At 42.1% G+C, this 23903-nt stretch overlaps 2 protein-coding genes and 1 pseudogene across 3 annotated transcripts; all 3 read left to right on the top strand.

Moving 5' to 3' along the window:
- Positions 1–7721: 7721 nt before the first annotated feature.
- On the top strand, positions 7722–8774 carry LOC311076911 (trace amine-associated receptor 13c-like; the record flags this gene model as incomplete). The annotated part of the gene is made up of 1 exon (XM_084105423.1): positions 7722–8774. One exon carries the CDS (start codon positions 7722–7724, stop codon positions 8772–8774), a length of 1053 nt encoding a protein of 350 aa, XP_083961549.1.
- A 6600-nt stretch (positions 8775–15374) lies between these two features.
- LOC311077041 (trace amine-associated receptor 13c-like) lies at positions 15375–16408 on the top strand (annotated as a pseudogene). Its single transcript has one exon. The product of its transcript is annotated as a trace amine-associated receptor 13c-like (transcript).
- Positions 16409–22547: 6139 nt separating this feature from the next.
- LOC311077047 (trace amine-associated receptor 13c-like) lies at positions 22548–23579 on the top strand (the record flags this gene model as incomplete). The annotated part of the gene is made up of 1 exon (XM_084105610.1): positions 22548–23579. The coding sequence occupies exon 1, from the start codon at positions 22578–22580 to the stop codon at positions 23577–23579; it is 1002 nt and encodes a 333-aa protein (XP_083961736.1). The 5' UTR covers positions 22548–22577.
- Positions 23580–23903: the final 324 nt, after the last annotated feature.

Genomic DNA, 23903 nt, shown 5'->3' with positions numbered 1-23903 from the left:
AATTGTAAAAATGGGATATAGTTTGTACAATATAAAAATCATTATGTCTACCCTAGTTTAAAAAAGTATACTTTATTGTATTTTAAATATATTCTCTTTTTCAATAGTACATTGCAAATATACTAACAAAAATGTTTACTATCTTTAAATATATTAAAAGTATATTAGAATCATGCTTTTACCTATTTTCACAATACAACTTTTAACACACTTTCAGATAATTGCACTTTAGTATATTTTCTAAAAATATATTTTAGAAAAATATACTTGAAGTGGAAATTCTGTTTATTTTTTAAAAGTGTATTTATTTGTACTTTATTAAAAATATATTTTAGGTATTTTAACTATGTGCTGGAAATGATCATTGTAACAATGCATTGAAAGTATACTTTCAATACACATTATAGTATACAATAGTATTTTGTACAAAGTATAGCTAAGTTTTATTTGTCTAATAATGTACATTTGTTTAAAGTACGCAATTTATAGTATTTGGATTAAGCCAAAGGTATTAATGAGCCTATACTTTTTACTCAAATATATCACACCATGATAGCCTCATGTGCAAGTGCTCCGACATATGCTTCGGGAGACCCGAGTTTGAGTACCGGGTTGTGGACCTTTCCTGATCCCCTCTCTCTCTCTCTCTCTCTCTCTCTCTCTCTCTGTCTCTCTCTCTCACTTCCTGTCTAGCTACTGTCCTATCTTAATAAAAATGTTGAAAATATATATTTTTGAAATAAAAATAAAAAATATATATAAATTCACTTATGGTATATTGTCAAGTTCTCTCGTACTGCGTTGCAAACGCTGTGGGAACCCATTTTAAAATGTCGTGCTATTCGCCGGTGACTACTCTGAAGGTGTCCAGTGAGCCCCGGGACTTATAACAGAGTAGTCTGAATATCACAGATCAGAATGTCGGGCCTAGAATGATATACATTGCACATAGTGAAGCACAAGGGCCACTAAGTCATACATAGCCCTGGGTCGACAAAGCCAGGGACTTAGAATATCATACACACATAGACAGTGCAAAGCCACTGCAGGATGTGTCTGAGTCATACACGGGCCTGGGTCCGAAGAGCCAGGGCCTCTAGATAGAGAGAACTCTTGCCTGCAGAGCGGGAACCTCTAGGTTATAAAATCTTGCAAATGTGAATGGAGCGCAAATGTCTTCAATGGGAACTCCACTGGACCATGCCCAAGAGGAAGCCATGCCTCTTGTGGAGTGAGCTCTCACACCTATGGGGCACGGGAGACCCAGCAAGGTGTAGGCCAGAGAGATGGCATCTACTATCCATCTTAATAGTGTGAGTTTCGTGACCTGATGCTGGTGCTGATGATTGGTGCGGCCCCCGAAACAGACAAAGAGCTGTTCAGACTGTCTGAAAGAGGCTGAACGCTCCAGATATATTCTCAGGGCTCTGACGGGGCAGAGCGTAAGGGCATCGCTATCTTCTTCCGATACCGGAAGAGCTGACAGAGAAATAACCTGGGCTCTGAACGGAGTTGAGAGCACTTTCGGTACATATCCATGTCTTGGTTTAAGGACGACTTTGGAGTCATTGGGCCCAAACTCAAGACAAGACGCGCTCGTGGAGAGTTCTTGTAAGTCCCCAACTCTTTTAATTGACGCTAGTGCTAACAGCAGAGCGGTTTTAAAGGGGCATTCCACCCATTTGAACATTGTTTTTTATTTAAAGTGGGTCATATATGTAGTCGAAATGTAAAATAAATTTTGAATTTGGTGCCTTCGTGACCGAGGAAAGACAAAAAATAACTTCAGGACGCATTTGTATGAAAGACAACAACTCCCACAATGCACCACATTGCACAGCTCCGCAAGCCACTCCCACTAATCCAGAACAGCGCATATCTGCCTATAAGAGAAATCACTCTTCCGTCTACAAGGCTAGCTACCACCAGAGCTTGAAATTCATTTCACACAAAATGTCTAGTTAGTTGGCGAACTCATTAGTGCATTACTCCTCGTTTGTATTTCTTTCGAAAAGGTGAATTATTGCATGGTACCGGGGTGTTCAGTCAGAACATATGCGGTGCGAAACTAGGATAGTTCACAACACAAACGTCCGTGTCCTCGTCTGATTCAGAGATTTCGTCCAGGCGAAATTGTCATCGTTGAAATTCTTTGCCGCAGACGGACTCTATCTCTGTGTTCGTAGCGGTTCGTAGTTGCATAGTGAGATCACCGGCGCCACCAGTCCGCCCTAACTCGAGCCAGTCCGGGCTCCTCGTCCGCGGCAGGCAGGTCTTCTGCCTCGGCTGCTCTTCGCTATAATGCGGCTTGTAAAGGTAGCCACAAACACCTGATTCAAGCATCAGACTTCCGAAATCCTCTTCTTCTATATCATATTGAGCACTCTCCTCCGCTATTGTCATAACTTTACATCTGTCTCCACAGCGCCTGTTAGCTTAGCTTCAAACAAGATGGAGGATATTGCTTTCAGTTTCAGAGAGTAAAGTCCCACCCACTGATCTGTAATAGGTCTGTAGCGTGAGCGGGTCCCGCCCATGGGAAAGATTGGAGAGATGAGGAACTAGTGCTTGTAGTCTCAACAGAAATCCCCCCCTCTTACACTTCCTCCTACAATGACGCAAAATGGCGATTTTTGCGTCATTGTAGGAGGAAGTGTAAGAGGTAAATAACGGATTTCTCCCGTCTCAGGGGAAAATGAGAGAGTGTTGCGCGACCATTCAACAGTATGACTGGGTTTCTAACAATGCAAAGCTTAATGCAAATGGGTGGAGTGTCCCTTTAAGAGAGAGGGATCTTAGATCAGCCGACTGCAGTGGCTCCTGTTTGCCTGTGTGAGGAGGTCGCTCCTCAGCGGAATCGGCCATGGAGATGTCGTAGACAGCTGCATCAGCTCTGGGAACCAAATCTGGGTTCGCCAGAGGGGAGCTACAAGAAGGACTGCGCATTTGGTGTTCCTGATCCGTTCGATGGCCTGGGGGAGCATCGAGACCGGAGGGAACGCATAAACGCATCTTTATTTTTTTATTTTATTTTTTTTCTCTTGTGTGTTGTATTTTGTGAGCGCAGGTTGGTGTGAGCCCATGACAGTAGCTGTGTGGCTATGGCGAACAGGTTGCGAGACCTGAGGCCGCCCTGGCGATTTATGTAGGATACCACCGACATGTTGTCCGTACGGACCAAGACGTGGTGTCCCGCCAGATATGGGAGGAAGGTTTTTAGGGCTAGAAAAACTGCTCTCATCTCGAGGCAGTTGATGTGTAGGCGTTTCTCTGAGCTCGACCAGAGGCCGGAGGCAGGCCTGCCCATGCAAAGGGCTCGAGTTGACCGCAGACCGGAGTTGGAAGCGTCTGTTGAGATAACCCTCCTCTCTGAAACCAGACTCATGCTCACACCCTGCTGGTACCAGCTGGTGTCTTACCAGGGGTCCAGGGCTCTGATACAGCGCTGGTCCACCCTGATGTTTACGAGGCCCGAGCGCCATGCATGGGCTGGTACTTGAGGCATTAGCCACAGCTGAAGAGGCCACATACGCAGTAGGCCTAGTTGGAGTACTGAAGATGAAGACTCCGCCTCTGACTGAGTCAGTATGAGCGAGTCGTCGAGGTGGTTCAGGATACGCATTCCCCGCTGTCTCAGGGGGGAGAGAGCCATCCATGCCTTTCGTGAATGTACGAGGCGCTAGAGCCAGTCCAAATGGTAGGACTGTGTATTGAAATGTCTGCCCCTCGAAGGCGAATCTCAAGAATGGCCTGTGATGGAGGACTTGAATGTGAAAGTAAGCGTCTTTTAGATCCACTGAAAAGAACCAGTCTCCTGGGCGAATCTGCGCTAGGATGTGTCTGGTCGTAAGCATCCTGAATGGCCGTGCCATGAGGGCCTTGTTCAGGTTTCTGAGATCTAAAATTGGTCTCAGGCCGTCGTCTTTCTTCAGAACGAGAAAATAACGGCTGTAAAAACCCGACTCGCTTTGTGATGCGGGAACTATCTCGATAGCCCCTTTTGCTAGAAGACTCGACACCCCTGAGCAGAGGACATGAGCCATAGTGCTCCTTACCGAGGTGTGGATTATAGCACGAAAGCGTGGCGATCTGCAGGTGAATTGATGCGAGTAACCGCGCTTTACAATATTCATCACCCAATCTGACACTCCGGGAATGGCCTGCCAAGCCAGAGCCCGATAAGCCAGAGGTAGGATTACATCTGACGGTGGAACGCCCAAGACTCGGGGGCCCGACCTGACAGGGGTTTATGTGAGAAATTTTGCTCGATTTGTGCTCTGTGTGGGTCGCTGTTAAAACAGCGTTTGGGTGCAGGGGTGCATGACAGATGACGGGCCCATGTTCTGCATTTAACACAACTCCAGCCGCCTGAACTGAAGAGGGGGCTGTGAGAAGCACTCGAGCGATCTTCGGGGGTGGTCTGGCCGCGGCGGGACATAGACCCCTCTAGGACGGCTTCTTAGGCTCATGGTCCAGCGTGAGCTTCGGCCAGGGGCCCTGGCGCTTGGTGAGCGGGTATCGTTTAGCTGGCTTAAAACGCTTGCCGGTCTCAGCCGCTGGGCTTGGCTGGTAGACCTGCGGCACTGGGTTTTCTGGCTGCCGCGTGCCTTTGGGGCGCCGTGAAGCAGAACTTGAATGCCTTGGCAGGAAGTGCTTCATCGCACTGGACGCCTTCTGCGCTTCAGTGAAGCGTTCTGCGAACGGTAACGGAGGGGCCGCTAACGGAGGGGCCAAAGAGACCACCGTTCCAGAGTCTCATCCCAAGTTGGCCACCGCCGTTCCAGAGTCTCGTCCCAAGATGGCCGCCGCCGTTCCAGAGTCTCGTCCCAAGACGGTTGCCGCCGTTCCAGAGCCCTCTGCCTAGATGGCCACCGCCATTCCAGAGCCTCGTCTCAAGATGGTCGCCGCCATTTAAGAGCCTCGCCCAAGATGGCCACCGCCATTCCAGAGCCTCGTCCCAAGATGGCCGCCGCCATTCCAGAGTCTTGTCTCAAGATGGTGATGACATCATTGGAATGCGCGCTCGTGAGAGGCTATAAAAAGATGTGAAACAGGTGCGCTTTCAGGACATTTTGTCTGAAGAGATGTCCTGAACACACCCCCAGTGCGGCAATGCAGCACAGCAAAAGCTACTCTCAATGCTGCGCTGACAGCCCTATAGGGGAGAATACAACACCCCCACACTGGAAGTGTCTGGACCCCTCAAGGTTGTGTAGTGTGTGCGCACAAACATGAGAAAGGCCTCAGGCATGAGGTTGGGATGTCTACTTAAGGGCATGGGAGCACAGAGTAACATGAACATCCAAACTATAAAATCTGATAAATTATATATGGTTGAGAATGCAACTTTAGGAAGATGGTCAGGGTGAGGGTGCAAAATAGCTTTGACCAGTCCTGGGCCAGAGTCTAAGCAGGATGGTGAAATTGACAGAGCCTGCAAATCCACAATTCTCTTTAGCGAAGTAATGGCCGTGATATCCCACAAAGGGATCTTTCCTCTAACAGGAGGCTTCAGCCACCTCGCTCCACGGATGAGGTGAACGATCAGAGGGTGCTTCCTGACTGGAGCCCCATCAATCAGGGCATGGCAAGCCAATATGGCGGCCACAAATACCCTGAGAGTGGCGGGCATAATTATAATTTTTCCTGCAGAAATTCCAGCACTGAAACAATCTGGCAGTGCAGTTCACCATGCAGACACCACCTTTCCAAGACACCCCATTTAAGGGCATTTATCTTTCTTGTGGAGAGAGCCCTATTACTCTGTAGAATAGTCTGTACGACATCAGCTGGAAGCCCAGCATCCCTCAGTTGGTCCCAATCAAGGGCCAAACGTGAAGGTTCCAAAGCTTAGGCCGGGGATGAAATATTGTCCCCTGTGCCTGAGACAGAAGATCCCTCCTGTTCAGAATCACCAGGGGCGAACCATCGAGGAGGGATATTATCTCCAAAAACTAAATTCCAACAAGACGGCAACAATAAGAGGCAAGACCCTTGTTGACGGACCTTGGTCAGGACTCTTGGCAGTAGAGCAATCGTTGGAAATGCATAAAGATTCAGTCTTGCCCATGCATGGGCCATGGTGTCCAGACCCAGGGGGCTGGGTGATTCAGAGAGAAGTAGAGGGGACATTACGCTGTTTCCTGTGAAGCAAAGAGGTCCAACTTTACTTCATAAAATCTTTCCTAAATCGGTTGGACTACCTCTGAGTGGCATTTCCATTCCCTGTGTGTCACAGCCTGACAGAAAGTCTGCTCCCACATTCAAATGCTCAGAGGTGTACATCACCCTGAGGGACAGGGACCTGTCCTGAGTCCAAAGCAGAACCTACTGCACTAGCCCGTTCAGACGGGCTGAACACAGTCTGCCTTGGCGATTTATGTAGGTGACTAACATAGTGTTGTCTACCCGCACTAGGACATTAGAACCCCTTTAACTGTTGGAAGAAGTACTTCAAGGTCAGAAATACAGCCATCAATTCGAGGCAATTGATGTGCAAATCGAGAAGATGACCTCTCCAGATCACTTGGGATGGACGACCATCTACAACCACACCCCGCACCCTCGATATTGATTATTAATTGATTCATAGAAATGTTAATTTCCAGGGTTGGGAAATAACTTTCTATTTTACAGTAATACAAAAGAGCATTTTAGTCAGCATCTTGAATCATTAAATAGACTTTGTTTGCAGGGCAGATAATCAGAACCAAATACATATTGTGCACAAGTTTTATTAACTAAATCACAAACATAACTAATCTAAATACACATACACACAATCACATATACATGGGTAAAATGGTAAGTGACAGAATGAAACCGGAAGCCGGAAATGGAACTATGGAAAATATCCATTTAACTATGAAAATGACCATCAGCTTATCATTTTCAGAGCACCTCATATACTTGCAGTGAAAGCATTTCGTGAAGTTCCTGAAGAAGGATTTTGATGGTTCCATGAGTCTCAATCAATTTCTTCTGCGTTGAATGGAGAAATGGTGATGAACTTGCATGGTTTGACTCTTTTCTGGTTGAAAGTTCTAAAGTTTTCTTAAGACTTGCTGGTGCCTATGGGCCCCGGTGGCGGTCCCTAAAGACGCGTCAACGTTTAAAAAAACATTCCGAAATAACATTAATAACTAAATGGGAATGTTAGCAAAACATTCTAAGAACATATTTTTGTTATCTGGGAATGTTGTTCTAAGAATGTTTTCTCTCAATATTATGAGAACATCAGTCAAGTACAAATAACATCATAAAGATGTTCCAGGAACGTTATTCTAAGAAGATTTTCACTCAACGTTACGAGAATGTATTTAACTATGGAAATTATTATAAGACTGTTCCATAAACATTATTTTAGGAACGTTTTTTACTAATACTTACTAACTTTTACATAACGTTAGTGAAAGTTATGGGAACATTCCCTGTTAGCTGGGTTACTGATTAAAGCAATAACCACCACAACTGTGTTTAGTTCAGTTCCACCTGTGCATTGCTTTCATGTGAAAATACAAAACAATAACAAGATTGAAGAAATGAAACGCAAAAACCAAATGCATGTGCTTTTGAACAGTGTCAGAGAATCCTAATCTGGACTGAATAAATGGCAAAGCTAATGTTCAAAAAAGAAATTAAAAAAGAAATTATTCACACAAAAAAAATACATCAGAGTGGGCGTCAGAGGGGTTGGTCCGTCTGATCCAGACACTGTATAAATGAAAAGAGAGCAGAACAAACTCCTAACAGGAGGAGACTCACTCATGGCCTATGAGACAGAGGATCATGAGACTCAATACTGCTTTCCTGCCATCAACTCATCATGTATCAAGGGAAAACGCTCTAAATATGAATACAATATCATGTATGTGTTTGTATTATTGCTGTCAGCATGGACTGTGTTTCTGAACCTGCTGGTGATCATCTCCATCTCTCACTTCAAGAAGCTTCACACTCCAACCAACATGATTATTCTCTCTCTGGCTGTGGCTGACCTGCTTATGGGACTTATTGTGATACCCATAGAGGGCACTAGGCTGATTGAGACGTGTTGGTACTTTGGAGACACTTTCTGCAAACTGTTTATGATAATCCTTGGATTGGTCTTCTCAGCATCTTTCAGTAATTTAGTTTTAATTGCTGTTGATCGTTATGTGGCTGTGTGTCACCCTTTACAGTACCCACAGAAAATAACCACAACGAAAATTTTAGTGAGCATCTGTCTCTGCTGGGTTTGTTTCTCAACTTATAACATTATCCTTGTAATTAATAATGGATATTTTGACACTTCACACAGAACAGACATGTGTTATGGAGAATGTTCGGTTACGACAGGTTTTGCCTGGAGAATTACTGATCTGTTTATGTCTTTTATTTTTCCATGTACCTTCATCATAACTTTATATTTGAGAATATTTTATGTAGCACATCAGCAAGTGAAAGTTATAAACTCTCTGATGAAGGGTGGTAAATGTGTAACTGAAGGTTCAGTGAGGAGGAAATCTGAGAGTAAAGCTGCTCTGACATTAGGAATCATTGTGACAGTTTATCTGCTGTGCTATATTCCATACTATATCTGTTCTATATCAGTAATCTCTTCCACAACCATAAATCTATTGACATGGGTTGTGTATACAAACTCAGGTCTGAATCCTCTGGTCTATGCTTTATTTTATCCCTGGTTTAAAAAGACTGTTAAACACATCTTAACTCTTAAAATATTTCAGCCAAAATCCTCTTTGGTCAACATTTTTACAGAATATCAACAGTAAGTAATTAAACTGGTTAAGCTTTCACTCATGAAGGTAGTTATAATTATCATTGTATAATTTATCTTTGTAATTTTCAAAACATGTATCAGTGTATAGCTCCTTTAACTGAGTATGCGATTTAATTCTCAAATGCAGATATTGTCAGAATTGAACAATTAAGTAAACTTCTTTAGACACACCACACACTGAAATGAAGTGACAAAGTTGTTCATGAATTGAGTTGCATTGGATAATTAAGTAAACCAAGTAAACAGTATAAATCCTCAATTTACTGGAATAATGAAAAAGGTAGATAGTATGTACTTTATACTTTTATTAGTGATGCCTTATCTGTGTTACCATATAGGAAAAACACAGTGACAAAAAAAGGACAGTCATTAGAAGAGTGGTTCCCAAACCTGATCCTGGAGTAGGCCAGCTCTGAACAGTTTAGATGTCTCTCTTATTAAACCCGATTCAGCTTGCCCGCTCATTAATAACCCAGCAAACAAAAATATGTTGTCCCCCCCCCCCCCCCCGCCACCCCCCACCACCTTTTTTTGTGTGCAAACATTCGCAATAAGTTATGAAAACGGTATTTCTAAAAGTTGTTTTTAAATGTTTTTTTTTTTTTTTTTTTTGGTTTATGTGATCATTAGAGGAACATTCCATTCTATCATTAGGGGCCAAGCACTGAAGGGCAAATGCTTGGCCCTTAACCCTAACCCTATGCTAATAACTTTTGAACCATAAGGGCTAGAAATAAAATAAAAACATGCTTCTACATGCTGCATTTCGGCGCAGCGCTACCTACTGCCAGAGATACGAAAAATGGCTATTTTTGCTTATAACTTCTGGACGGTTTATCCAAAAATCATAAAAGTGGTCTGGTTAGATTCAGGGTGTCATGCCGAGTCTACTGATTTCCATATCGACCATTTTAGGCATTGGCCATTTTGAATTTTGTACCAAAATGCTGTATTTTATGAACGCATGAACATATCGTTACGGAACTCAGTATGTATCGGTAATGTGTTTATCTGTACTGTTGGCACCTGTACCGAGTGGAATATTTTGTATATCTACTTGTATAAACATCTCAGGAATAAAAGTTATACTTCTTTTACTTCTATCCATTCTAAACACACAGTGAATGCACTGATGCAATAGCTTCTGCTCATTATTCAGGGGTCAGTTACATAATATTTGTTTTTATGTATTTTTCAAAACAAGTATTATGTAACTGACCCCTGAATAATGAGCAGCAACTATTGCATCAGTGCATTCACAATGTGTTTAGTATTCACACCTCTAATGAATCTAATCTCTGCATTCAGCACAAGTGTTAACAGCACCCTCAGGTGCACATTTATTCAACAGCAAACCATAATTGCTATAATTAGTCTTCAAAGTTTATTGTAACTGATTTCTCAGATGACTTGTTATCAGGAGTAAATGAGACACTTGTCATTGCTTGTTTGACAAATCAACAGCTTCAAAGAAACTGGTAGCCAGGCAACAGACAAGTGACCAATTCCGATGGCGACTTCACTTCATGCATTCTACCAGCACTTCTTCCTACTGTTTCCTTCCTTTTTCTGCTGTGTAACAACAAACGGGATATGCGCCACCCAATGGTCAAAGTTGACACAATATGCATTAGAGGGCACCAGCAGAAAAAAAAATATATTGTTACAACCCTGCAAGAAAAAGGGAGACCACATGCAACAATTCTAAATGAAACATTTATTTTAATGATGCATGCACTCAAACGTTGGGTATCTGGTGAAAAGTCAATCTTCCTGATTGATATTGCACAAGCAAATGTAATCTTAATTTTAGTTAATCCAGGATAAGCACAAGTAAGTACAATTTTGATGAACAAAACAACACGCTTCTTCCCTCTATGTTGTAAACAAACACAGCGTCAGCTCATGTGTGAGTTTGCTCCTGTGCATACGTTATGGTGTGACAGGAAGCTCGTGCTCCAGACTGCTATGTATGTGCTCAGCACTATTTGCTGAGGCTGTGGATTACATGTAAAAATATTGTATAGAGTGTTCAGTTTCTTGCATAAGCCGATTGTTTCGCTTCTTAAGACCTCAATGCATCATCAGGAGCCGTGGGTATTAATTGACCCATGCTCTGTGTGACCAAAACATTTTTTGGACTAAAACCCAAACTCTCCTGTGTCACTTCCAGACTACGAGCATCAACCAAGACAGACCCTCTTCTCAATCCTGATACAATTCAACACAGTAAGTGCGTAACAACTGTAAGAACTGATTTTCCTGCTAAGACAAAAGCTGAGATAAAACTCACCCTTGCAATAAAGCAATAAAACTCACCCTGGACAGAAGATCACACAGGACATTGTCCTGTCCAAACTTTTCTCCTTCCTTATCTCTGCATCCCCCTCTCCCTCCTCCCTTCCTCTCCCCTGGGTCAAGTCACCAAAAGTTCACTAAGAATGTCTATGTATCACATATGATGTATCTTGTGAATCTATTGTTTTTCCTTTTCATGTTTGGTATCATTTTAAATGTCTCAGTGCGATTGGTAAAATGGTCTTAATTTCATTGCAGTCATTCATATAATGAGAAAGATTGAGAACTTAGGAGACCTGTTCTACTCTTTGGGTGATGTCTCTTCAAGATATCACCCCTCTCCCCCAAAACCAGGTGCTACCCCCTGGGGTACATGAACTGACCCAAAACAACCCTAAAAAATATTGGTACAACCCTTTTGTTCTGGTCTGGGTATTTAAGGGTAGGTGACAGAGCAGTCTTTGGGAACCTGTAACCAGGAAAAAAACCCATACAGTGCTGTGTCAGTGTTTTCCCGTTGGAAAACACTCACACACCACTGCATGTCTCTGTCAGGAATGTATTGCTTACTTTTAGAGTCATCTTTGAGTAATTGATGTCATGTATTTATTATTTCTGAATTGGCTTTTAATCACTTGTGTAATTGGCATGATACATTTTTACCTGACAAATAAATGTTACATTTTGATTTATTCTTAAGTATTCTGAAATCATTCTTTCTAGTAGATTAATGTGTAGTCTGGTGTTTCCAAAAATCTCTGTCTGAATGGAGCATGGGGCACATCATTAAGGAGACCTTACAATTTCTGACTATCACTGACTTAGCACGTTGCAAGCTCGCAACTATTAAAAAAATTACACCTTTGTTATGAGTCAGCAGTGAGCGGCCGCTTAGGGTAAAATAGTTGCACTGCACCCTCTAGTCTAAATATTTCAGAACTGGTTAGTTTGTGATCGTGAGCGCACATTCGCGACGTGACGTCTCAAAGCGACACCGGGTCCCTAATGAACGGATATTTGAAATTATGGGATACCCAGAGTAATCAAAGATCTAAATTACTTCATAATCAATATTTATGATTATTTTCTAATAAGAAACACAATCTAAATTTGATTATCATTTGAAATTGGAGTCAGATTAAGCGCAAAGCTAAAGTAATATTGAAACTAAATTCCAATAAATTAAGTGAACTTCACTGGAGCGCTGAAAAGACATACAGGCATTCCGTCGTTGGGCCAATGGGTGGTCTTTACACAACGACTTCAGAGGCTGATGAAATCGCTTTACCGCACCTTGACTCAGAGCGTTATATGCGCAAGACTGGTTGTACATTCCAGATGTAAAACTGGACCCACAGTCGCTCTGAATAATCTTGGGCATACCGAAAATATAAATAAATTGTTTTAAAGCTTTGACCATAGCCTTGGTGTTCATCTTACACAGGGGATAGATTATGGGATAATGCATTGTTTGGAACATGACTGTAAGCAAATACGAGATACCTTGGAGGCAATGACCCAGCCCAACACAAATAATTATTATGCGTACAAAAGGTTTATTTATTACTGGTATCGGGCACAACGGCACAGGTTTTAAAGCCTCATTGGGTTTACCCAACATCTAGCAGGTCACTATAGCAATAGCAGCTACAGCAAGTTAAAATATATGCAGCAACATTTTTTTTAAAGGTGAAGCCAACAGAAATTGCCACAAAACCCTGTGATACATTTTTTCCAGTCCCAAAAGGCCGGAAATATCTCCATTGGCAGCACTTAAAGAGATAGTTCGCCCAAAAATGAAAATTACCCCATGATTTACTTACCATCAAGTCATCCTATGTGTATATGACATTCTTCTTTCAGACGAATACAATCGGAGTTGTAAAAAATGTCCTGGCTCTTCCAAGCTTTATAATGGCAGTGAATGGCCGTATCTGTTTTCAAGTCCATCAAAGTGCATCCATCCATCATAAAAGTAATCCACAAGACTCTCCGGGGGTTAATAAAGGCCTTCTAAAAGTAATCATAAAAGTAATCCATACGGCTCTGCAGGGGTTAATAAAGTGAATCGATATATATTTGTAAAGTGTTCGTATCAGAAAAATATCCATATTTTAAACTTTATCGACTAAAATAACTATCTTCCGCCAGATGGTGTATGCATCGATTTACGGTGGAAGAATAACCCTTGACCTGATGCATAGTGTAATGACGAACGTGGAAACGCAGAGGAAAGAGCAAAACAAAACACCAGTCACGGATTAGAAGTCTTAAACGACAATTTTTAAAGAGAAATGTCAAAGGAGCTTAAGTTTGTTGTCCAGCCCTGTTTGTTTGAACCGCGAGAGGCGTCTAAACTTACGATACTCCTACGTGCTACGTCTTACATGCGTCACTGGTTACTCTTGTGCTCTAAGTCGACTTGCGTACATGCGTACAGCCGTCTGCCGGAAGCTAGTTATTTTAGTCAATAAAGTTTTAAATATGGATAATTTTCTTATACGAACACATCAATTCACTTCAAAAGGCCTTTATTAACCCCCGCAGAGCCGTATGGATTACTTTTATGATGGATGGATGCACTTTTATGATGGATGGACTTTGATGGACTTCAAAACAGATACAGCCATTCACTGCCATTATATAGCTCGGAAGAGCCAGGACAATTTTTAATACAACTCCGATTGTATTCGTCTGAAAGAAGAATGCGTTGCCTATACACCTAGGATGACTTGAGGGTGAGTAAATCATGGGGTAATTTTTTTTATTTTTGAATGAACTAATTCTTTAATACCACCTCCTTAAACTGACCAGGTACCACTACCTGAATTATTGCCTCACCACATGAAATCTTGCTGTTGATGAGCTTCTCCACTTCCTCAACAGCAACTTATTCTCTCTTAAGATAAGAGCCGATAGAGAGTATAAAGTAGCCGTTCGCAACACTCTCACCTCTTCAGGGGGCACAACAGCAGTGAACAGATCTAGTAAAGCACTTTCTGAGAGAACTGAAGACGTTCAGGCTGTCACATTCGGAGGGAGGAGTCAATTGAGGAGTCAATTTGGTAAGACTCATGTCTAACCAAACCGATGTGAGATATTTTGAAGAATGTGGGTAACCAGACGGTTTTGCTTCCCATTGACTTTTATTGTATTTTTTGTCCATTTAATGGATGTCATTGGGAACTGAAACCTTTTTATTACACATATGTTCAATTCACATTTTCTCTCTCTCTCTCTCTCTCTCTCTCTCTCTCTCTCTCTCTCTCTCTCTCTCTCTCTCTCTCTCTCTCTCTCTCTCTCTCTCTCTCTCTCTCTGTTTTCGCAGGCCTCTCTGTCTACCCGCACCTTTTATTCATCGCAATCAGCGCTTTCGCTGCTTTGCGGTGGGAACAGGTGTCATCGCAAAGCAGCGAAAGCTGTCTTGTCTGTCTGATACAGCCTGCGTCTAAGTATTCCCTGTGTCCTGCATCTGCTGCATGAGTACCTCTGCAGTCCTCTTATCCTGGCTGAGATACCTACTAAGCATCTTCCATCTCTATGGGTGACCAGATCTAATTCTTCATCAAGACAGGAGTTTTTTGACTGTTTTGTTTTCTCCTGTTCTGTGTCCACAACGACAGACTGACTTGTATACAGACTTGTTTGTATTTTTCATTAAAGACTGTTAAATCCTGTCAACTTCTGCTTTTGGATCCTTTCATTATAAGCGTGACAATTTCACCCTTTTTGATAATGTGTTCTGTATAGGGGACAGTTATTCCCCACCTATTACACTTCAATAGTTATTTTACAGGGTAAAGGATTATGGACTGCTCAAGCATTCTTGAGTTCCAAGGGATGATATCCCCTCTATTTCTGGACCCCATTCCTAATTCACAGAAATAATCTTAATAACACCAAAGGACCCCTCAGATGAATTTCAGGGGCCTCTCAAAGGAATGGTGATCTACAGTGGCTAATTATTAATGATTAAAGCAATAACCACCACACCTGTGTTCAGTTCAGTTCCACCTGTGCATTGCTTTCATGTGTAAATACTAAACAATAACAAAACAGTGAAGAAATGAAGCAAAAAAACAAAATGCATTAACTTTTGAACAGTGTAAAATAATCCTAATCTGGACTGAAGAAATTAATTGGATTTCAAAGCTAATGTAAAAAAAAAACATTGTACGTTACATCATCAAATGGGCAGTAGATGGGTGGGCCAGTCTGAAACAGACTGTATAAATGAAAGGACAGTAAGGAGAGCAGAACAAACTCCTAACAGGAGGAGACTCACTCATGGCCTATGAGACAGAGGATCATGAGACTCAATACTGCTTTCCTGCCATCAACTCATCATGTATCAAGGGAAAACGCTCTAAATATGAATACAATATCATGTATGTGTTTGTATCATTCCTGTCAACATGGACTGTGTTTCTGAACCTGCTGGTGATCATCTCCATCTCTCACTTCAAGAAGCTTCACACTCCAACAAACCTGATTATTCTCTCTCTGGCTGTGGCCGACCTGCTTATTGGACTTGTTATGCCCATAGAGGCAATCAGACTGATTGAGAATTGTTGGTACTTTGGAGACACTTTCTGCAAACTGTTTATGATAATCCTTGGATTGCTCTTCTCAGCATCTCTTAGTAGCGTAGTATTAATTGCTGTCGATCGTTATGTGGCTGTGTGTCACCCTTTACAGTACCCACAGAAAATAACCACAACTAAAACCTTAATAAGCATCTGTCTGAGCTGGGCTTCTTTTTCAACTTATAATGCTATAATTGTAATTAATAATGGATTTTTAGACACTTCACTCAGAACAGACATGTGTTATGGAGAGTGTTCTGTTAAGATGGGTTTTGCCTGGGGAGTTACTGATCTGTTTGTGTCTTTTATTTTTCCTTGTACCTTCATCATAACTTCATATTTGAGGATTTTCTATGTTGCACATCAGCAAGTGAAAGTTATAAACTCTCTGATTAAGGGTGGTAAATGTGTAATGAAAGGATCAGTGAGGAGGAAATCTGAGAGTAAAGCTGCTCTGACATTAGGAATCATTGTGACAGTTTATCTGCTTTGCTTGATTCCATACTATATCTGTTCTATATCAGTAATCTCTTCCACAACCATAAATCTATTGACATGGGTTGTGTACACAAACTCAGGTCTGAATCCTCTGATCTATGCTTTATTTTATCCCTGGTTTAAAATGACAGTTAAACACATCTTAACTCTGAAAATATTTCATCCAGCATCCTCTCTGGTCAATATTTTTACAGAAGATCAATATTAATTAAACTGGTAAGGCTGTCACTCCTAAAGGATATGATTTTATTTGTAGGATTTACATTTGTAATTTACACTACATGTATCTTAGTATATAGCTTATTTCAGAGAGTATGTATGTTTTCTGGATTTGATGTACAATTTGAATAATTAATTAAACTTCTTTCCACACATATTGAAACTAAGTGACACAATGTTCATAAATTGTGTTAAATTAGCATATTAAATAAACTGAGCAAGCGGCATAAATCCTCAATGTACTGGAATAAATGGTAAAGGTAGATATTATGTGCTTTATGCTTTATCACTTTCATCAGTCATGTTGCATCTGTGTTATTAAAGATCAAAAACATAATGACAAAAAGAGGACAGTAAACTAAACTCAGTAAAAATTTCATCTAACTTTCAGAAAAGGTGAACCTCACTTCCTGTCTAGCATCTGTCCTATCTTAATAAAAGGTGAAAACGCAAAAATATATAGGCTATATATAAATACACTTATGGTATATTGCTTGTATGTTTCAAAGACACTCGTAATGAATTTGTAATGTACGTGTAACACAAATAAAGTACACTTTAATATCACAAATCAAGCATGTAATTTGTCCCAGGCATATACTAAGTATACTTGAAGTTGGTCCAATTTAGTACACTAAATACACTTAAAGTTATGCTTTACTATAATTTAATTACAACTAAAATATACTTAGTACAAAATTAGTTGTTTCAAAATAGCAGACTTCAAGTTCACTAATCATTAACACACTTGAAGTATACTGATAATTAGTCTGACTGCAAGTATACTTAGCATATTTTATTTTCACCAAGGTATGTCCCCATAAAACATGGACACCCAACAGTATTCATGTGTATACAGTATTCATTCATTTACACACACTCACACTAACCTGACCCCTAAACCTACCCATCACTCACACACACTAACCCGGCCCCTTAAACCTACCCATCACTCACACACACTAACCCGGCCCCTTAAACCTACCCATCACACACACACACACACACGCGCGCACACACACACACACACACACACCAACAACATTTTTGGTTACACTTTATTTTAAGGTGTCATTGTTACAGTGTAATTTTACGTACGTAATATATTAAGTACTAAGTAATATTAATTAACAACATGTACTTTAAGCTTAGGGTAGAATTAGGGTTTGGTTGAGGGTTAGTTGCATGTAATTATGCATAATTTACTGTTATTACTATGGTAAATACATTTTTCAATATATAACAAGGATACTGTAAAATAAAGTGTACAATTTTGTTATGTTAATATGTTGAATATGGTGCATATTTCTATAGTAAGCATTCATAGAATGCATTCAGGAAAAATCTAAAGATAAAACTATAGAATATGAATAAAACTAGAATAATGTGAGACATAATGACAAACTTAGTTTGCTTGCTTGCTGTCCTCGAAGGAGCTCGATCCCCCCGTAACTACTATGTAGAAGAAGAATGAGAGAAGAACGGCATAAGAATTGTCGCTAGGATGCCGCAATGTGTGCTCCTTATGCACGCTCGTAATGATGATTGACTGTACTAAATGACTATAGGCTCCTCCCGAACCTATATTCAGTCAGGGCCACTTTCGTCAAATGTATATTTATTGTAATAATGCATAGTTAGTGTTGGCGGTTTGGTTCTGTTATGGGCAAAATCCACACGCCCGTCCATGCAGCCATGCCTTGACAGAGCGGGGAGAGCAGCAAGTAACCCCAGAAGAGTCAAGTTTTAAATAGGAAAAATATCGAAACTCTTTGGTGATTTTTTTGAGAGAGAGATGCTAATGGTCTTATCCGATTCAATGATCTATGCTAAGCTTGTCACAGTGTCTGGTTTGTGTTCCCTGGGTAACCACTAGAGGTCCTCTTCCCCCACGGTGTCATTCACATTAGGAACTGCATTCCCCACAATCCTTGTCTGTACCCATCACTGTATCATTGCACTCAGCTGTTCCCCATCATCATTGCACTCAACTGTTCCGCGTTATCATTGTTAGTTCTGTGTTATATATACCCTGCCTGTTTAGTGTTTGTCACGGAGTTGTTGTTTAATGTCACTACACTTTTGAGGTCTGTTTTCTAGTCTGTTCTTGTTTTTGTTTCTTGTTTATTGGATTGCTTATTTGGATTTTGACCCCTGCCTGGATGACTACGAGATTGGATTGCCCTAACAATAAATACTGCTTTTGGATCTACCCTTTCCCCGTGTGTGTTCGTGACAGAACGACTCCGTCATCACTAGATCCAGCGGTATGTTTTTAAATGTCTCTTCCCCAGCCACCGAGTGGGAGAGAAGACAATTTTTTGAGGGGACCCGGTTGGTCAGATTTCGCGGGACCCGTGGAGGCCGCAGTGGAGGAGGTGGTCAAGAGGAATCCCGACACCATTCTCCACTCTGGCCCCTCTTCGACCCTGGTCTGGCTGATGCTCCATCCACCGCTGATTCCGCCCAGCCCAGAGCTCTGTTCGCCGTGATTTCCGTCCAGCCCAGAGCCTGCACATCGGCATCAGAAACGGCAGAGGAGGAGGAAGACCTCCAGTCTCCACAAAGACCCGGAGGTCGTCCCCGTGCAGCCCGCTGTCGTCCCGGAGGTCGTCTCCATGCAGCCCACTGTCATCCCGGAGGTCGTTCCCGTACAGCCCGCTGTCGTCTCGGAGGTCGTCCCCGTGCAGCCCGCTGTTGTCCTGGAGGCCGTCCCAAAGCTGCTCGCCCTGTCTCTCCCTGCCAGTGCCGCCCCAGCGCCTCGCTCTGCCAGCACCATCCCAGTGTCTCGCCCTACCGGTTCCACCGATGCAACCTGCCGATCCAGAGACTGTTCAGGTCACGTCTGCCGATCCAGAGACTGTTCAGGTCCCGTCTGCCAATCCAGAGACTGTTCAGGTCCCGTCTGCCGATCCAGAGACCGCCCAAGGAAAGGTCTCCGCCCTGGCCACCCGAGGGAAAGTCTCCGCCCTGGCCGTCTGAGGGAAGGTCTCTGCCGTGGCCGCCCGAAGGGTCGTCTCCGCCATGGCTGCCCGAGGGAAAGTCTCTGCCCTGGCAGCCCGATGGACTGTCGTCTCCGCCCTGGTCGCCCGATGGACTGTCTGCTTCTCCCTGGCCGCCCGATGGACTGTATGTTTCGCCCTGGCCGCTGGCTAAGCCATCACCCCCTGTTCCTGTTCCCCTCCATGGACCTGGCCCCCTATCCCTCCCCGTGATCCTTCACCGTTCCACCTCCCTCCTGGACTCTTGTTTTGTTTTATAGTTATGTCTTGGAGCGTCTGGTAGCCGCTCCGTAGAAGGGGGGGTTATGTCACAGTGTCTGGTTTGTGTTCCCTGGGTAACCACTAGAGGTCCTCTTCCCCCACGGTGTCATTCACATTAGGAACTGCATTCCCCACAATCCTTGTCTGTACTGTATCATTGTACTCAGCTGTTCCCCATCATCATTCCACTCAGCTGTTCCCCATTATCATTGTTAGTTCTGTGTTATATATACCCTGCCTGTTTAGTGTTTGTCACAGAGTCGTTGTTTAATGTCACTACACATTTGAGGTCATTTTTCTAGTCTGTTCTTGTTTTTGTTTCTTGTTTATTGGATTGCTTATTTGGATTTTGACCCCTGCTTGGATGACTACGAGATTGGATTGCCCTAACAATAAATACTACTCGTTTCCCATGTGTGTTCGTGACAAAGCTATGCTAAAAGTGGTACTGCCAGACCCGGAGTTCGGCTGAATGGATTCGAAAACGGTAAAACTCAACTGATTACCTCTGGGGGAGTTGTAAAATGAGCCTATTTCCAAAAAAAGTGGAGTATCCCTTTAAGGCCTGTTCACATCAAGGATGATAAAGGCTCCAATAAGGTTCCACGGCAAAGTTCTTTTGTTTTGGGGTAAAAAGAAATTTGAAATATGTGACCAGTGGTATACTGTTAACGAACATCCCACGGCAGTATACAGTATTAACCCTTTCCCCGCCATTGATGGAAATTTCCGGCTTTACGTGTTTTCACTGTTATATGGTAGAGGGTGCTATTTCACATCTTCTGAAAGAGTACTGAATCTCCTGATCAAAACACTCGAAGAAGATTCAGAAACAAGCGATCTCATGTAATCATATGCATATGTAAAATAACATGATCACCAACATTAAACAGCATATAAATCAAAACTGCCTAATGTTACTGAATGAAATGTCGACCCAGGACAAGCTATAGGACTGTGCAAGCATTAGGGGTGTTGATGGACTTGATCTACTACATCTGTGTTTTGATCATCGTTCTGAATAAAATCCAGATGTAGTCTTTGAAAGCTTTTTGCTCAAAATGTTGCTTTTTTTATGAAACTTACCAACATTCAAGTGTTTCTAGAAGCATGAATAGATGCATGGAGCTAGAATAAAACAGTTTTTTTTGTTGAAAGGCAGAGGGTCAGTTTAATATATTGCATGTTCAGATATTCATACAAACAAACATTCTGGTGGCCATGACATTTTGGTGAAAATGATCAAAAACGCTAGTGGTGGCTGACAACTTTTTTTTTTTTTTAAACGCTGGCTGGGAAAAATTTAAACATTGAAAAACAGTGTCAGTGTGTCTTACACTTAAAGTGGCTCTCCAGTGTGTTTGTGATTTTACTTGCAGACATCTGGCCTTGATGGACTGAACAGAAGAAATGAAGAAGTTTAAGAACACTAAAGAAGGCATAGCCTCAGCGCACACCTACAGATTACATAATCCCCACAGACCAATGGGAGTTTAAAGGTGTTTACCAGCCGCTTTGGCCAGACCAAGGTGGTGAACCTGCAAGCGCTGCCCTTGGAGGAGGCAGACCCAGCCTTGGCACTGCTCTGTCCAGTACGCGCCCTCCATGCTTACGTAGACAGAACGCAGTGTTTCAGGACCTCAGACCAGCTCTTTGTCTGTTATGGTGGGAAGCTGAAGGGAAAGGCTCTCGCCAAGCAATGGTTGTCTCACTGGATAGTGGATGCCATTGCTTTGGCATACCAGCAGCAAGGTCGACCGTGCCCCCTTGGTGTGACGGCCCACTCCACCCAGAGTGTGGCCTCCTCTTGGGCTCTAGCACATGGCGCCTCGCTAGCAGACATCTGCAGTGCTGCAGGCTGGGCAACACCAAACACATTTGCGAGATTCTACAATCTCAGTGGAGCCATTTCCTACTCATGTACTTGGATGATGCAACAGCAGCCACAGTACAATGGTGCCAGTGTGCTCACCACACACCAGGTGAAGAGGAGAGAGAGTGATAGAGCCAATTCAATGGATGGGGATTATTAGGAGGCCATGATTGGTAAGGGCCAATTTAGAGAATTTGGCCAGGACACCGGGGTTACACCCTACTCTTTATGAGAAGTGCCAGCCCGTTCTCATCCCAAGGCGTCATATACTGACGCTTTTGACATTTCGTCTACACTCAACGCACATGGCACCCTTTAGCGTCAATATGAGACGAAGATAGATATGGGCCAGAAGGCACCTCCTAGCGGTCTAACCCTAATCCTAACCCAAACCTAAACCTACCCATAACCGAACAAAGCTCTGTGCGTCTCATATTGACGCTAAAAGGTGCCATGTGCGTTGAGTGTAGACGAAATGTCAAAAGCGTCAGTATAATGACGCCCTAGGATGAGAATGCGTTGGAAGTGCCATGGGATTTTTAATGACCACAGAGAGTCAGGACCTCGGTTTAACATCTCATCCGAAGGACGGTGCTTGTTACAGTATTTTCCCCGTCACTAGGTGGGTGTTAGGACCCACACAGACCACAGGGTGAGCACCCCCTGCAGGCCTCACTAACACCTCTTGCAGCAGCAACCTAGACCTCCCAGGAGGTCTCCCATCCAGGTACTAACCAGGCTCAACCCAATTGAAAAAATGTATTAACTTGAAATATATAGAAATATTGACAGAAACACAATTCATGTGAAAAGAAATAGAAAAAGAAGTTTATCATATTTAATATTAATTAAAACTTTAGCACTGTTTACCTTATTATTGTGTGGCTAAATTTAATTTAATGCATACAATGAATAAATAATATAACATTATGCAGCATCAGAGTGGGCGGTAGATCATAGCATGGGTTGGTCGGTCTGATCCAGACACTGTATAAATTAAATGACAAAAGAGTAGAACAAAGGAGCAGAACAAACTCCTAACATGAGGAGAAACACTCATGGCCTATGAGACAGAGGATCATGAGACTCAATACTGCTTTCCTGCCATCAACTCATCATGTATCAAGGGAAAACGCTCCAGACATGAATACAATATCATGTTTGTGTTTTTTTCATTGCTGTCCACATGGACTGTGTTTCTGAACCTGCTGGTGATCATCTCCATCTCTCACTTCAAGAAGCTTCACACTCCAACCAACCTGATTATTCTCTCTCTGGCTGTGGCCGACCTACTTATTGGACTTGTTATGCCCATAGAGGCAACCAGACTGATTGAGCTGTGTTGGTACTTTGGAGACATCTTCTGCAGACTCTATTCAATATTTATTGAAATGCTAATTTCAACATCTCTTTGTAATTTAGTATTAATAGCGATTGATCGTTATGTGGCTGTATGTCACCCTTTACAATACCCCCACAAAATCACCACAACTAATACTTTAATAAGCATCTGCCTCTGCTGGTTTTGCTCCTCCGGTTATATGACTGCCTGTGTAATTAATAGCAGATATTTTGACACTTCACACAGAACAGATATGTGTTATGGAGAGTGTTATGTTATGATGGGATTTGCCTGGATAGTCACTGATCTCTTCATGTCTTTTATTTTTCCTTGTATCCTGATCATAACTTTATATTTGAGGATTTTTTATGTAGTACATCAGCAAGTGAAAGTTATAAACTCTCTAAAGGGTGGTAGATGTGTAACTGAAGGTTCAGTGAGGAGGAAATCTGAGAGTAAAGCTGCTCTGACATTAGGAATCATTGTGATAGTTTATCTGCTTTGCTATATTCCATATTTTATTTGTTCTATATCAGTAATCTCTTCCACAACCATAAATATTTTAGCATGGGTCTTGTACACAAACTCAGGTCTGAATCCTCTGATCTATGCTTTATTTTATCCCTGGTTTAAAAAGACAGTTAAACACATCTTAACTCTGAAAATATTTCACCCAGCATCCTCTCTGGTTGATATTTTTACAAAACATCAATTGTAAAGTTGGTAAAACCGTCACTCTGAGAGAAATTTCACATAACCTGCATTATTGTTATTAAGTGATAGCTAAAGGTATAGAAAAAACGTTTATATTTGTAATTTTATACATGTATCCTAATAGTACGTAGTTTGTTTTATATAATATGATTGCTGTATAATTTTCACACTGATTCAAGTTTTGTCAGAACGTAACAATAAAGAAAACTTCTTTTTACACAGTAAAAAAGTGACAAAGTTAAGTTGTTTTAATAGCTTATTATGTAAATTGAGCAATAATCACAGACCTTCAGTCTAATGATAAGTAAGGAATAATTGACGACAGGCC

Source organism: Abramis brama (assembly GCF_963993115.1).
Source record: "Abramis brama genome assembly, chromosome: 25".
NCBI lineage: Eukaryota > Metazoa > Chordata > Actinopteri > Cypriniformes > Leuciscidae > Abramis > Abramis brama.
This window is presented reverse-complemented; position numbering and strand designations above follow the sequence as displayed.